The sequence below is a fragment of the Balaenoptera physalus genome, assembly GCF_965194825.1.
Source record: "Balaenoptera physalus genome assembly, chromosome: 2".
In the NCBI taxonomy this organism is placed as follows: Eukaryota; Metazoa; Chordata; class Mammalia; order Artiodactyla; family Balaenopteridae; genus Balaenoptera; species Balaenoptera physalus.
The window spans coordinates 148,230,704-148,246,488 of record NC_138883.1 but is presented as its reverse complement, the minus strand read 5'-3'; the positions used below and the strand labels follow the sequence as shown (position 1 = coordinate 148,246,488).

Below are 15,785 nucleotides of genomic sequence, written 5' to 3'. Positions count from 1 at the left end.
GAGAGGCCGCGATAGTGAGAGGCCCGTGCACCGCGATGAAGAGTGGCCCCCGCTTGCCACAACTAGAGAAAGCCCTTGCACAGAAACGAAGACCCAACACAGCCAAAAATAAATAAATAAATTAATTAATTTAAAAAAAAAAAAGAATGACACAGCGAAAGGTGTCTGGACCAGCGATAGGAGAACTCCGGTCAATGCCTGGCCTCACACGTATTAGCCTTACGACAGGGGGCCAATCACCAGGCCACCCTGAAGTGCAGGGAACCATCCGTAAAAGGTGAATCATCACAGGGCCTCCGCTACCTCCTAAAAGAGCAATAGATATAAGTATAAGAAACTGTTCGGCTATCAAGGTCCTTGTCAACCTCAAGTGGTGTGTAAATATGCAGTGTTGTAGTAGGTGTTGATTCGGCCTCCAGGGGCTGGAATAGGCAGTGAGTTATCCAGGAGGGCAAATCTGTGGACCATCATTAGCCCACCAGTTAACACCTTGTACCCAGAGTCCTCTCTCTGTCTCTATGAGATGATAGGACTCTTTGGGAACACGGTAGGACAAGCTGACTTTTGGTGGCAGAACCTGAAGGGAGGGCTCTGGGAAGCAGGAGGTGGCAAGAGCATCCCAAGAACCCAGGATTCCAGGGCAGGGGGAGATAGTGGGAGTGAAGGAGCAGCAGAGACTGTTGCAGCAAACATAGAAATAAGACTTTTCTGATAGAAAAGGAAAACAAGGAAACAATGAACAGGCTGGGGAAACAGCATAAACAGGCCTGAAAGAGTTAAGTGATCTTGATTATTTTTTTAACTGTTACTACTAACAAACACTTGTAGCTAGACTTATCCTTCATAAAACTAATTACTCTCTGACTCCATGTGAATTGCACTCTGCACTTGGCATTTCTTCTCCCCCTACACTCTCTTGTAGTACTCTTCATTTCAGAAAGAAGGTCATGGGCCAATAACTTCACGGACACCAGACCTGGTTGCTGAGCTGCCTGACAACAGCTTTGGCTATAAATTTGCAGAAGAAAAGAAATGCAAGACCTTCATTACTTTGAGGCTTATCACCTACCCCAGACCACAAGCCCCGGGCTATAAAACCTCTCCCTATTCCCCAGGAAGGGGGCACAGTTCTTGAGGCACTAGCCTGCTGTGTTTCCTCTTTGCCTGGCAAAGAATAAAGCTACTCTTTCAATTCTCCTCCAAAACTCTCTTTCCATATCTCATTTCGGCATTGGTGTACAGAGAGCCAATATTTTGGCATCAGGACAAATTTGCCTACTTCACAATTTTACCCCAAACTGGCTAAAACAGATTATATTCTGAGCATGTTTTACCAGGTGTCCATTAGTTGTGATGGGAGTTATTTGATCAACATTAATAGATGGTGAATAGGAGATGTGTCCTTGGTCTCACAGTTCTGAAGGCCTTTGGATAAAATCTGCCAGCACAGTTAGGAGAAGGTCTAAGACTTTCAAGTGGGGAAATTCAGAGTTTCTGGTTTGCTTCCACAGTGCATTTCTACAGTCAGGAGCTCTTAAATATTTTGAACAACTTTGCCATCTCCTACCAGAATAATCTCAGTTAGGTTCATTTCAGCAGCTATGCACTGACGGTCTGCTTTGTGCCAGGCAGGCACCTGGCCAAGAGATGCTGGAGAAATAGACCAAGATGACATGGACCCTGCCCTTGAGATTTCCAACCCCAGCAAGGCTTGACATTTGAGATCTTCGGGACTCCAGTGGCCAAATCACCTTCTTTTCTAGAAACAGAGGAGAACTGGTTCTTCGTGGTTTAGGCTGGACCCCTGAAACTCCGTGCCGTGGGAGGTGACAACTGAGCACCCCTTTGCTGTCCCCGCCCCACTCAGAACCCTAGGCAAAGGATGACAAAGGGAAGCCCACAGGTCACACGGCCAGGGGAGGCTGGTCGGTGTGAACGCGCACACGGCCCAGACAGCGAAAATGTGAGAACCATCAGCCAGGGAGCTGATACTCAGAAACCCACCACTTCTCATGGCAGATCGTCATTCTAACCACGTGGCAGTCTCACAGACCCTTTAATTATGCTTTAAAATGACCATTTCCCAGGCCTAGACTGTCTTCCGCAATCTTACCAGTAATGGTTACAACAAAATACTCTTTAAGATCATTCAGCAATGACTTGATAGTAAGAATCACTGAGTTATGAACATGCCCCAAGAGATGACACCAGTTATTTTAATTCTAACCAGTTGTTATGATCGTTTCATCTGATTGAGGTCCTTTCCTTTCTCTCTAGCTTGACCTCAGCATCCTCCTGACAGCGGCAGCTCCCCTGCAGGGTGTGCCCCCTGGACCAGCATGGAGGGGGGCACCCTGTTGGGAGCAGTCAGTTCCTGCAGGCCTCTCCACAGGCTTCCCCACCTGGCCCATCTCTGGTGAGAGACCCAGAGCTACTGAGATATTTAATTTAATGAACTCAGAGCATGTAGTTGATAGAAGGAATCATACTAAGCCTTTGAGTGACAAATGTGTTTCCTGTTCAGACATTTAAAAAGTTTGGGATTAGCAGAGGCAAACCATTATCAATAAGATGGATAAACAACAAGGTCCTACAGTATAGCACAGGGAACTATATTCGATATCCTGGAATAAAACATAATGGAAAGAATGTGAAAAAGAATATATATATGTATAACTCAGTCACTTTGCTGTACAGAAGAAATTAACACAGCATTCATTATAAATCAGCTATACTCCAATAAAATTTTAAAAACTAACTATAATCATTACAAGGAATGAGAACTACTGGCAGCGTGGCAGGAAATGACACCACCGTGGAAACGGCTGTGGGGCTGTTTCTCGGGTCCACTCTCCTCGTGAACTTGAGACAAAGCATCACAGCGCAGCTCCGTGATTTGGTAGGTGGCTAAGGGAAAGGGTCTTGCTAAGTCAGCTCCTGATGGTCTAAGAAGAGTCAAGGTGAAGGCTCTGAATACCCTCGGGTGCTCTCTCTTCCAGCCTGGTTTTCAGGGCAGCAGCGGCAGCCCAGTGGCCGTGGCCAGAACTTACTTGTGTTGATCTTCTGCAGAGAGATGTGCTTCTCCAGCTGCCTTCTCAGCATCACCTCGGCACCGTACTTGCCCAGGGTGCCATTGTCAGCCAGGATGAAGTGCGTGTGCGAGTTGTTGAGCACAGAGAGCTTACTCAGGGGGTTGGACATGGTCTGGTACACCCGTGTCACCTGACAAAATGCACAGCACAAGTCAGAGCTGCAAAACTTGGACAGTGGGACAGGGGAAGCAAGAACATATGGATGTGGAGTGACAGCTTCACCTAATCGTGCACTTCAACCTACTCTCTCTTCCCTAGCCTCTCTATTGAAGGATTTTTTTTTGGTAAATTTTTATATCAAATTAGAAAATATTATTTTAGATCATGACAACCCAACAGATCATGATGACCCAGCAAGTACACTCCCGGGCACTCATTGCAGAGAGAGGAAAACTTACATTAATACAAAATCCTGTACACAAAAGTTTATGGCAGTTTTATTTGCAGTAGCCAAACTGGAAACAACCCAGATAGCCTTCAACAGATAAATGGTACATCCATACGGTGGGACCCCACTCAACAATAAAAAGGAGTAAACTTTTGATACATGCAACCATTTGGATGGATCTCCAGAGAATTAAGTGGCAAGTAAAAAGCCAGCCCTCAAATGTTACACACTGTACGATCCCATTTACATAACATTCTTGAAATGATAGAACTGTAGGATGAAGGGCAGATGAGTGGTTCCCGGGGTTAAGGCAGAAGTGGAAGCAGGAGGGAATTGGGTATGGATATTGAAGGGCAACGTGAAACAACAAGGTCTTACGGTATACCACAGGGAAGTATATTCAATGTCCTATGATAAACCATAATGGAAAAGAATATGAAAAAAAAATGTGTGTATATATATACATATATACACACACGTATACAATGTATATGTGTGTATATATATGCGTATATATACATATATATACGCATATATATATGCAACTGATTCACCTTGCTGTACAGCAGAAATTAACACAACATTGTAAATCAACTATACTTCAATAAAAAAACAAACAAATGAATGAATGAAAAGGGCAACATGAGGGCTCCTAGTAAATGTTCTGCATCTTGACTAGATTGATATCAATTATCCTGGTTTCGATCTTGTATCGTAGTTTTGCAAGTTCTTACTTTTGGGGACAGGATAAAGGCTATATGGGACCTTGCTTTATTATCTCCTACACCTGCAGGTGAAATCTACAATGACATTAAAACAAAGACTTCGATTTTTGAAAATTGCCCATTTCTGGGGAGAAAATACTTACATCCCTTCCAATCAGATCTTCTTTATTCTCCACGATGCCCCAGGGAGCAATTCCTATAGCACAAACCCGGCCTCTGGACTTGGAGGAGTGTTCTTTCAAGGCATCCCCCACGTGGCTGATGACACCTGTGAGAGGCCATAAGTCATATCTGTAGGCCCCTTACCTCCCATCAAACCGCTATTCATGAACTTCAGGGACCCCAGCTCTGAACCACTCCATTTCCTACAGAACAGGGTTAAGACACTGAAAGTCTGAGCTCATAATAGCTAGTCATCCTGCATTAGCTCCTAGAAAAGGGAAAACAAAAACAAAAACCAAAGCAACTGTGCAGGAATTGTCTTTACAAGTTTCCAAGACCTAAGGATGGAAGTACGAGGGGTCTCTCTGGCAGGCCTTGGCTGCATTCAGCTAAAGTTGAGAGTCAGACACCTGCCATGTTCCTCAACCTCTCTGGGCCTCGGTGTCCTCCCTCATGTGATCGGGAAAGGATTGCCAGGAGCCTCAGTGAAAATGAGGCTTGTACAGGGCTCACTCACTTCAAGGAATGGCACACAGTAGGTGCCAGAAATGTTGACCATTATTATGATCATACCAAAATAAAAACCGAGCTACCGTACCGAATAAAGATTTCATTCTGCCATAAATATTATCAGAATGCAGTATCTTCTGTTTTTTTATCATAATTATCCAAAAGCTCTTTGGGAACCACGATGAGCTCTGGGTTTGTACATTTGCAGCAAGGGATACAGCCTGCACTTACCTGTGCTGATGCCCCCAGTGAAGATCCAGGCCCCAGTGGTCACAGCAGCCTTGATCAGACCTTTCCCAAAGACCTGCTTCAGCTTGGGCTGCATCTCAAAGTTCTGGAGGCCTCCGTGCACGGATATTAAGAGCTTAGGGAGTTCCAGCTGCCAGTCTCTCACCATGAGATGAAGCAGTGAATCCGGCTTCGTGTCATAGGAGACCCGGATATACTGCAAAAGAGGGTGTCACCCTCAACACTCGTTCTTCGATTTGACTCTTGTGTCACGGGGAACAAGGCTACTGTTCCTGTCCAAGCAACAGCCGCCTGGCTTTCTCTCCCATGGGGTTCTGGGGCCCTCTGTGTGAGTCTGTGGCCAAACGATGGAGGGGAACTCTGGAGGGTTCCCAGATATAGCAAATAAAAATAGAGAATACATAGGTAAACTTGAATTTTATATGAACAATGAAAAATGTTTTAGTATAATTACGGCTCCTGCAATATTTGGGACACATTTATACTAAAAAATCATCCGTTGTTTATCTGAAATTCAAATATAACTGGGGGTCTTGTATTTCACCTAGCAACCTTAATCTTTTGTTTTTTTTCATTGCCTTAGGATGATTTATTTCTTCAAAGTTCCCAGCTAATTTTCATGGTAGCAGAACTTCTATAATGACAATAGTTAACACTGAGAGTAAAAGGAATCCTGAAAATTTCCAATAATGAAATATAGTAATATTAGCAAAGATTTATTTTAGTTATTTAATGAGTTCATTAAAAATTATGTGCAATCACACACATGCATATATGTGCAAATGCCTCCAAATTAACAAATTTGTAGGAAATTTGTAGAAACAAATTTGTAGAAAATAAAACTGGAGTTTAAAGGAAACACATTTTAAAATTTGAAAGCAAAGACCATTTATAGTTCTAAACAGAATTTGAAATACTTCTTTAATGTGTCTAGCATTCTTGGGAACACAGAAATTACTCCTGTTTGATTTTATCTTTGGATACTTTTTGCTCTTTTGAAACTTCTAGGAACTATACCCGCCAGGTTTACAAAAAATTTAGAGCAACTTATGAATTTATGTACTTTAAGGTAAAGCTTCTTAACAATTAGTCATTGTTGGGCTATATCCCAATCCACAGGTAAATCACAGTTCAGAATTACCTGAAATTATATACACTTTAGATGCAATCAAAAGTCAAACATGTCCCAAAATAAAATAAATATTGTTCACCTTATCCAGTGGCAACCCTAATCTTGAAGGCATCAATTCCAAAGCTGGAAAGATACATGCACCCCAAAGTTCATTGCAGCACTATATACAGTAGCCAAGACATGGAAACAACCTGTCTGCTGTGAACAGATGAATGGATAAAGAAGATGTGGTACACACACACACACACACGCATATACATACATGGAATATTACTCAGCCATAAAAAAGAACAAAAAATGCCATTTGCAGCAGCATGGATGGACCTGGAGATTGTCATACTGCGTGAACTAAGTCAGACAGAGAAAGACAAATATCATATGACATCACTTATATGTGGAATCTAAAAAAAAATGGTACAAATGAACTTATTTACAAAACAGAAATAGAGTCACAGGTGTAGAAAACAAACTTATGGCTACCAGGGGGGAAAGGCAGGGGAGGGATAAATTGGAAGATTGGGATTTACATACACACACTACTATATAAAAAATAGATAACTATTGATAATAAGGACCTACTGTATAGCACAGGGAACTCCACTCAACACTCTGTAATGACTATATGGGAAAAGAATCTAAAAAAGAGTGGATATATGTCTATGTATAACTGATTCACTTTTCTGTACAGCAGAAACTAACACAACATTGTAAATCAACTATACTCCAATAAAAATTTTTTTTAAAAATTCCATAGCTGGCTCAGCCAGAATGTGGCTCCAGAGGTTGGCCAGGACGATAAGGAGGGAGTGGGTGCTGGGAATGGGGAGCAACGGCCAACCTCGGGGCTGGACCTTCCCCTCAAGGTGAAGAAGAGGTTAATGAGCAGATGCCTTGGCCCCTGTGAACAGCCTCTTTGTGTCCAGGCCAGTAGGCAGGGTGCCCTTCCGGAAGACCTTACGTTGTGGTCTTTGGAACACAACTGAATTTTATTTGAACAATGATGTTGGGCTGGTGAAATAGAATGAAATTGCAAAAATGGTCTCACTGGGCACGTGAGAGCATTATTCAGAATGAGCTGAAAGGAATCACAGTGCTGACGCCTCCCCTCTTGGCAGGGCTCATCAGAAAGGCAGAGGGCATTCCCTGCTTACATGCAAATGTGAAAGGCCTCCGTCTTCTTGGGCCAGCTGAATGCAAGCCCAGAGAGGCTGTGTGTGGACTTCAGAGGGAAATATATCCAGAAACTCCTAACCCATGTAAGGGGGGTGGTAAATGTCTGCTGTAAGAAAAAACAAAACAAAGCCCCAAACAACCCTAAAAAACAAATAACATCATTCGTCTCTCATCACTGGAGATGGTGTGGTATCTTTGTAGAGTGGGTCTGGACTGTGATGTGTGAATTCACAATCTTGGTACGGATTTAAAGGATACTGCGTGTTCTTTATCATAGTGCCCAGTTCCCAAATCTCATGGCTAAAAACTCGAGTGTGTGGATATATTTCCTGTCTTTGCATTGAAAACTACAGGAAGATAGAGCCACACCCCTGAAAGAAGACCCAGGTGTCTGCCGTCTGGGAGGCTGGGAGGCTGGGCCTCTGATGGAGGCTGCGGCTCAGCGGCATCCCTTCCCAAGGCCCCTCTTACCATGGCTTTATTGGAGTATCCGCCACCCTGGAATTCGAGAATCCCGTAGGAATCTGTTGGGTAGCTCTGGGTGTGTTTGCCAACAGACCATTTTTCGGGCTGAGTCTCCACCTGCTTGTTCTCCTCTCCATTTTTGCTGGCTGTTACACTCGGCAGAGGGGGGATATGCTGGTTGGTGAGCTGGCCACAGCAACACCTGAAAACAAAGGCAAAGCTCAGTCTTTCTATAACATTTTCCTCCTTAAGATGAGTTAACCTGAACAGAAGCAGCCTAACACCTTCCTTATCCAGCTTTACTGGAGACAGAAATGCCCCTTATGATGTCCTTTTCCAGATAATCAATGCATATCTATTTCCATACCAGAAACGTATAAATACCAGACTATTCTAAACACATTGGATGGTTGCCCTTCCCTATTGAACACATTTTTAGTCTTTTTGGTGTCTTGACAACATGACTATGGCCATCAATCACTGAACATTCTGTGACAAAGGACAATCATGCTTCCCCCATGCAGAGTTGACCTGCAATGATTTTTCAATATTATTGAATGATTCTGTTGCTAGAGAAATGTAAAACATTTCTCTACACAAGTAACGTTGAAAGTATATTTGTTTTGCTGCTTTTGCTGCTCATACTTTTGGTGTCATTTCGAAGAATCATTTGCCAAATCCAAGGTCATGAAGATTTACTCCTATGTTTTTGTTTAAGAGTTTTATAGTTTTAGCTCTTACATCTGACATTTGATAGATTTTGAGTTAATTTTTATATATCGTGTGAGGCAGGGACTTAAATCCATTCCTTTGATGTCCAGGTGTTTCAGCACCATTTGATGAAGAGACTAATCTTTCCCCATTGGTTTAGGCAACCTTGCTGAAATATCAGTTGGTTATAGATGAATGGGTTTCTTTCTGGACTCTCAGTTCTATTCCATTGGTCTGTATGTCTACCCTTACTCCAGTACCATACTACTTTGATTAGCGTAGGTCTGTAGTAAGTTTTGAAATCAGGTAAAGTGAGTCCTCCTACTTTGTTCTTTTTTTATTAGATTATTTTGGCTATTCTGTGTCCTTTGCAATTCCATATCAATCAGCTTGTCAATTTCTAAAAAGAAGTCAGCTGCAATTCTGATAGAGATTGCTTTGAATCTGTAGGTCATTTTGGGAATATTGCCATCTTAACTATGTTGTCTTCCAATCCATGAACATGGAATGTTTTCCCAATTATTTAGATCGTCATTAATTTCTTTCAACAATGTTTTATACTTTTCAGATATAAGTTTTGTTATTTTTTTTTTTTTTTTGGTTGTGCCACGTGGCTTGTGGGATCTTAGTTCCCCAACCAGGGATTGAGCCTGGGCCCATGGCAGTGAGTCCTAACCACTGGACCACCAGAGAAGCCCCTCAGATATAAATTTTGTAATTCTTTTGTTAAGTTTATCCCTAAGTGTCTAATTCTTTTTGATACTATTGTGTATGGAATTGTTCTGTTAGTTTCATTTTCATGTTGTTCATTGCAAGCTTATAGAAATACATATGATTTTTGTGTATTGATTTTGTATGCTGCAAACTTCTTTAGTAGTTATAATAGTTTTTTAGTGATTCCTTAGGATTTTCTATATACAAGATTATGTCATCTGCCGATAAAGATAGTTTTACTTCTTCCTTTCCAATACGGGTGCCTTTTATTCCTTTCTCTTACCTAATTGCCTTGGTTAGAACCTCTAGTAAAATTTTAATAGAAGTGGTAAGAGTGTACATCCTTGTCTTGTCTCTGATGTTAGGGGCAAGCATCTGATCTTTCACCACTAAGTGTGATGTTAGCCATGGATTTTTCATAGAAGCCCTTTATCAGGTTGAGAAAGTTCTCTTCTAGTCCTAGTTTTCTGGGTTTTTAAAAAATCGTAAAAAGGTGTTGGATTTTGTCAAACACTTTCTTGGTGTCAGTTGAGATGATCATGTGATTTTTGTTTTTTATTCTATGAATGTGATGTATTGCATTAATTGATTTTCTGCTGTGAAAACAACCTTGCATTCCTGGGATAAATCCCAGTTGGTTATGATGTGTAATTCTTTTTATATGTTGCTGGATTTGGTTTGATAGTATTTGTTCAAGATTTCTGCATCCATATTCACAAGAGATATTAATCTGTAGTTGCCCTTTCTTGTGCTGTCATTGTCTGGTTTTAATATCAAGGTAGTACTGGCCTCATAAAATGAGTTGGGAAGTGCTCTCTCATCTTCTATTTTCTGAAAGAGCTTGTGAAGAATTGGTATCAATTCTTCTTTAAATATTTGGTAAAATTCAGCCATGAAGCCCTCTGGACCTAAGCTTTTCTTTGTAGGTAATTTTTGATGACTAATCCTGCCTCTTCACTTCTTATAGGTTTCTTCAGATTGTGTATTTCTTCTTGAATCATTTTGGCAGTTTGTGTCTTTCTAGGAATTTGTCCATTTCATCTAAGTTATCTAATTTATTGTCATTGGTATACAGGTCATAGTGTTCCTTTATACTCATTTCTATTTCTGTAAGATTGGTAGTAATGTCTCTTCATTTCTGATTCTAGTATTTTAAGTCTTCTCTCTTTCTTCATCAATCTAGCTAAAGGTTTGTCAATTTTGTGGCTCTTTTCCAAGAACCAGCTTTTGATTTCATTGATTTTTCTCTATCGTTTTAAGATTTTCTATTTCATTAACTCCCATTCTATTTTCTATTATTTCCTCCCTTTTCTTTCTTTCAGGTTTAGTTTGCCCTTCTCTTCCCAGTGTGTTATAACATTAGGAACTCTAACAGAGAGGCCAGAAGATACTCTGGAAATCTCTCTAAAGCCCTCAGCTCCTTGATCTCACTAAGTCTAAGAGGAAAGTGTGGGCCCATCTGCTTGTGAAAACTCACATGAGTGAGTGGAGGACAGCGCCTCTCCCCTGAGGCTGTCTGCATTTGACAGAGGAACTTATAGCCCAGGTGACTCCCTGGTTAATGACTCACGTGGGGCATAAGTTCTAGCTGTCCTTGACTTCTTCTCTCCCTCCCCCAAACACCAGAATAGTTGCTGGCAACTGACAGAGAAGTGCAAGTTTGAATAATGTCTTAATTATGGCTTCCAATTTACCTGTTAGGATCTTTAGTGCTGGGAATTACAAAGATACATTCTCGTTTGCAAAAGGTTTTTTCTATCCAAGATTTCTGTCCCTGGAAGAGAAAAAAGTGGAAATTAGACCAGGATATTCCCAAGCCATCCTCAGAGTTCATTCTTTTGCTTTTATAAAATGAATAGTAACAGGAAGTCTGTCCAAAACATCTGAATAGACACCTCCAAGAATGGTGGACACAAGTCTTTCAGGATCTTAGCTCTGGTTTCTTTTAAGAGAAATGGCTCAGAAGTATGTATTCATGGTTTCCATAGGGCTACAACCTGGGCTTTGTATGCTAGTCAGAGTCTGCAAAGGGAGAACGATGATGCCCCTGGAGTAAGCCAGTGCCCCACGGAGCCTGGAGTGGACGTGAGTTACCGGAGAAGCTGACAGTCAGCCAGTCTTGGTCAGGTCTTTGATTTGCTCTCAAGACCCCATCTTCTCCAGACTCTCAGGCTCCCCACACACCGTAGTCATTTTACAAGTAATTTTTTTAACTGGTGCTCAGATTCACTGAATGTTATTTTTAGAATTAAAAATATTGGAGGTGGGATCCGAGAGCTGCGGGCGGGCTCGACGTACCCCACCTCGGGGTGGTGCTCTGACTGCGGCAACTGTTGAAGGGCTGCCTCCGGGGAAACAGCGAGGTGCCACTGACCCCTTAAACATCTTCTTCTGAAGTACATTCTACTCTAGGAGGAATGACTGCACTATTTTCCTGAGCTATGGCAGTCAGACCTGGTAGAGGTAACTTCTCTACAGAAACCCCAAACCTGGCAAGGATGGTTCAGATTTTGGCAGATTGTCGCATCATCCCCACCCAACACTGATAATATAAGCAGAGGGACCTTCAAGATGGCAGAGGAGTAAGAGGTGGAGATCACCTTCCTCCCCACAAATACATCAAAAATACATCTACATGTGGAACAACTCCTATAGAACACCTACTGAACACTGGCAGAAGACCTCAGACTTCCCAAAAGATGCCCTCAGGTGACCTACACGCAGAGGCGGGGCCAAAATCCAAAGCTGAACCCCAGGAGCTGTGCAAACAAAGAAGAGAAAGGGAAATTTCTCCCAGCAGCCTCAGGAGCAGTGGATTAAATCTCCACAATCAACTTGATGTACGCTGCATCTCTGGAATACCTGAATACACAACGAATCATCCCAAAATTGAGGCGGTGAACTTTGGGAGCAACTGTAGACTTGGGCTTTGCTTTCTGCATCTAATTTGTTTCTGGTTTTATGTTTATTTTAGTTTAGTATTTAGAGCTTATTATCATTGGTAGATTTGTTTATTGATTTGGTTGCCCTCTTCCTTTTTTTTTTTAATATATATATATATTTCCTTTTTCTCTTTTTGTGAGTGTGTATGTGTATGCTTCTTTGTGTGATTTTGTCTGTATAGCTTTGCTTTTACCATTTGTCCTAGGGTTCTGTCTGTCCATTTTTTTTTGTTTTTGTTTTTTTTTTTAGTATAATTTTTAGCATTTGTTACCATTGGTGGATTTGGTTTTTGGTTTGGTTGCTCTCTTCTTTCTTTCTTTTTTTAAAATAGTTTTTAACTTTTTTATTCTTAATAATATTTTTTTATTTTATATTTTAATAACTTTATTTTTTCTTTTCTTCCTTTCTTTCTTTCTCTCTCTCTCTCCTTTTCTTTCTTTCTTCCTTTCTTTTCTTTTCTTTTCTTTCTTTTTCTCCCTTTTCTTCTGAACCGAGTGGCTGACAGGGTCTTGGTGCTCCGGCCAGGTGTCAGGCCTGAGGCTCTGAGGTGGGAGAGCCGAGTTCAGGACATTGGTCCACCAGAGACCTCCTAGCCCCACGTAATATCAAACAGTGAAAGCTCTCCCAGAGATCTCCATCTCAACACTAAGACCCAGCTCCACTCAACAACCAGCAAGCTACAGTGATGGGCACCCTATACCAAGCCACTAGCAAGACAGGAACACAACCCCACCCATTAGCAGAGAGGCAGCCTAAAATCATAATAAGTTCACAGACACCCCAAAACACTACACCAGACGCAGTCCTGCCCACCAGAAAGACAAGATCGAGCCTCATCCACCAGAACACAGGCACCAGTCCCCTCCACCAAGAAGCCTACACAAACCACTGAACCAAACTTACCCACTGGGGGCAGACACCAAAAATAATGGGAACTACAAACCTGCAGCCTGCAAAAAGGAGACCCCAAACACAGTAAGTTAAGCAAAAACAGAAGACAGAGAAATACACAGCAGATGAAGGAGCAAGGTAAAAACCCACCAGACCAAACAAATGAAGACAAAATAGGCAACCTACCTGAAAAAGAATTCAGAGTCATGATAGCAAAGATGATCCAAAATCTCGGAAACAATGCAGAAAATACAAGAAACATTTAACAAGGACCTAGAAGAACTAAAGAGCAAACAAACAATGATGAACAACACAATAAATGAAATTAAAAATTCTCTAGAAGGAATCAATAGCAGAATAACTGAGGCAGAAGAACGGATAAGTGACCTGGACGATAAAATAGTGGAAATAACTACTGCAGAACAGAATAAAGAAAAAAGAATGAAAAGACTTGAGGACAGTCTCAGAGACCTCTGGGACAACATTAAACGCACCAACATTCAAATTATAGGGGTCCCAGAAGAAGAAGAGAAAAAAAAGGGACTGAGAAAATATTTGAAGAGATTATAGTTGAAAATTTCCCTAATATGGGAAAGGAAATAGTCAGTCAAGTCCAGGAAGCACAGAGAGTCCCTTACAGGATAAATCCAAGGAGAAACATGCCAAGACACATATTAATCAAACTATCAAAAATTAAATACAAAGAAAAAAAATTAAAAGCAGCAAGGGAAAAGCAACAAATAGCATACAAGGGAATCCCCATAAGGTTAACAGCTGATCTTTCAGCAGAAACTCTGCAAGCCAGAAGGGAGTGGCAGGACATATTTAAAGTGATGAAAGGGAAAAACCTACCACCAAGATTACTTTACCCAGCAAGGATCTCATTCAGATTTGATGGAGAAATTAAAACCTTTACAGACAAGCAAAAGCTAAGAGAATTCAGCACCACCAAACCAGCTTTACAACAAATGCAAAAGGAACTTCTCTAGGCAGGAAACACAAGAGAAGGAAAAGACCTACAAAAACAAACCCAAAACAATTAAGAAAATGGTAATAGGAACATACATATCAATAACTACCTTAAATGTAAGTGGATTAAATGCTCCAACCAAAAGACATAGACTGGCTGAATGGATACAAAAACAAGACCCGTACATATGCTGTCTACAAGAGACCTACTTCAGACCTAGGGACACATACAGACTGAAAGTGAGGGGATGGAAAAAGATATTCCATGCAAATGGAAATCAAAAGAAAGCAGGTGTAGCAGTTCTCATATCAGACAAAATAGACTTTAAAATAAAAACTATTACAAGAGACAAAGAAGGACACTACATAATGATCAAGGGATCAATCCAAGAAGAAAATATAACAATTGTAAATATTTATGCACCCAACATAGGAGAACCTCAATACATAAGGCAACTGCTAACAGCCATAAAAGGATAAATCGACAGTAACACAATAATAGTAGGGGACTTTAACACCCACTTTCACCAGTGGACAGATCATCCAAAATGAAAATAAATAAGGAAAACACAAGCCTTAAATGACACATTAAACAAGATGGACTTAATTGATATTTATAGGACTTTCCATCCAAAACAACAGAATACACTTTCTTCTCAAGTGCTCATGGAACATTCTCCAGGATAGATCATATCTTGGGACACCAATCAAGCCTTGGTATATTTAAGAAAATTGAAATTGTATCAAGTATCTTTTCCAACCACAACGCTATGAGACTAGATATCAGTTACAGGAAAAAAACCTGTAAAAAATACAAACACATGGAGGCTAAACAATACACTACTAAATAACCAAGAGATCACTGAAGAAATCAAAGGGGAAATCAAAAAATACCTAGAAACAAATGACAATGATAACACAACAACCCAAAACCTATGGGATGCAGCAAAAGCATTTCTAAGAGGGAAGTTTATAGCAATACAGTCCTACCTCAAGAAACAAGGAACATCTCAAATAAACAGCCTAACCTTACACCTAAAGCAATTATAGAAAGAATAACACAAAAAAACCCCAAAGTTAGCAGAAAGAAAGAAATCATAAAGATCAGATCAGAAATAAATGAAAAAGAAATGAAGGAAACAATAGCAAAGATCAATAAACCTAAAAGCTGGGTCTTTGAGAAGATAAACAAAATTGATAAACCATTAGCCAGACTCATCAAGAAAAAAAGGGAGAAGACTCAAATCAATAGAATTAGAAATGAAAAAGAAGTAACAACTAACACTGCAGAAATACAAAGGATCATGAGAGATTACTACAAGCAACTATATGCCAATAAAATGGACAACCTGGAAGAAATGCACAAATTCTTAGAAAAGCACAACCTTCCGAGACTGAACCAGGAAGAAATAGAATATATAAACAGACCAATCACAAGCACTGAAATTGAAATTGTGTTAAAAATCTTCCAACAAACAAAAGTCCAGGACCAGATGGCTTCACAGGCAAATTCTATCAAACATTTAGAGAAGAGCTAACACCTATCTTTCTCAAACTCTTCCAAAATATAGCAGAGGGAGCAAGATTGTTTTGGTTTTCCTGGGTCCCTTGTATTTCCATATGAATATTAGGCTCTGCTTGTTGATTTCTGGGAGGAAAAA

At 40.7% G+C, this 15,785-nt stretch overlaps 1 protein-coding gene across 2 annotated transcripts in view; it reads right to left on the bottom strand.

Annotated features, from left to right (window-relative positions):
- The window catches only part of TRPM1 (transient receptor potential cation channel subfamily M member 1), a 125,104-nt gene that overhangs the window by 63,451 nt on the left and 45,868 nt on the right, over positions 1–15,785 (bottom strand). For both annotated transcript variants that reach the window (XM_082448499.1, XM_082448498.1), the window contains 5 exons: positions 11,016–11,095; positions 7,903–8,098; positions 5,109–5,322; positions 4,349–4,473; positions 3,051–3,222 (listed from right to left, as the gene is read on the bottom strand). In XM_082448499.1, coding sequence (XP_082304625.1) covers positions 3,051–3,222; positions 4,349–4,473; positions 5,109–5,322; positions 7,903–8,098; positions 11,016–11,095 — 787 coding nt within the window. The remainder of the gene's footprint in view (positions 1–3,050; positions 3,223–4,348; positions 4,474–5,108; positions 5,323–7,902; positions 8,099–11,015; positions 11,096–15,785) is intronic.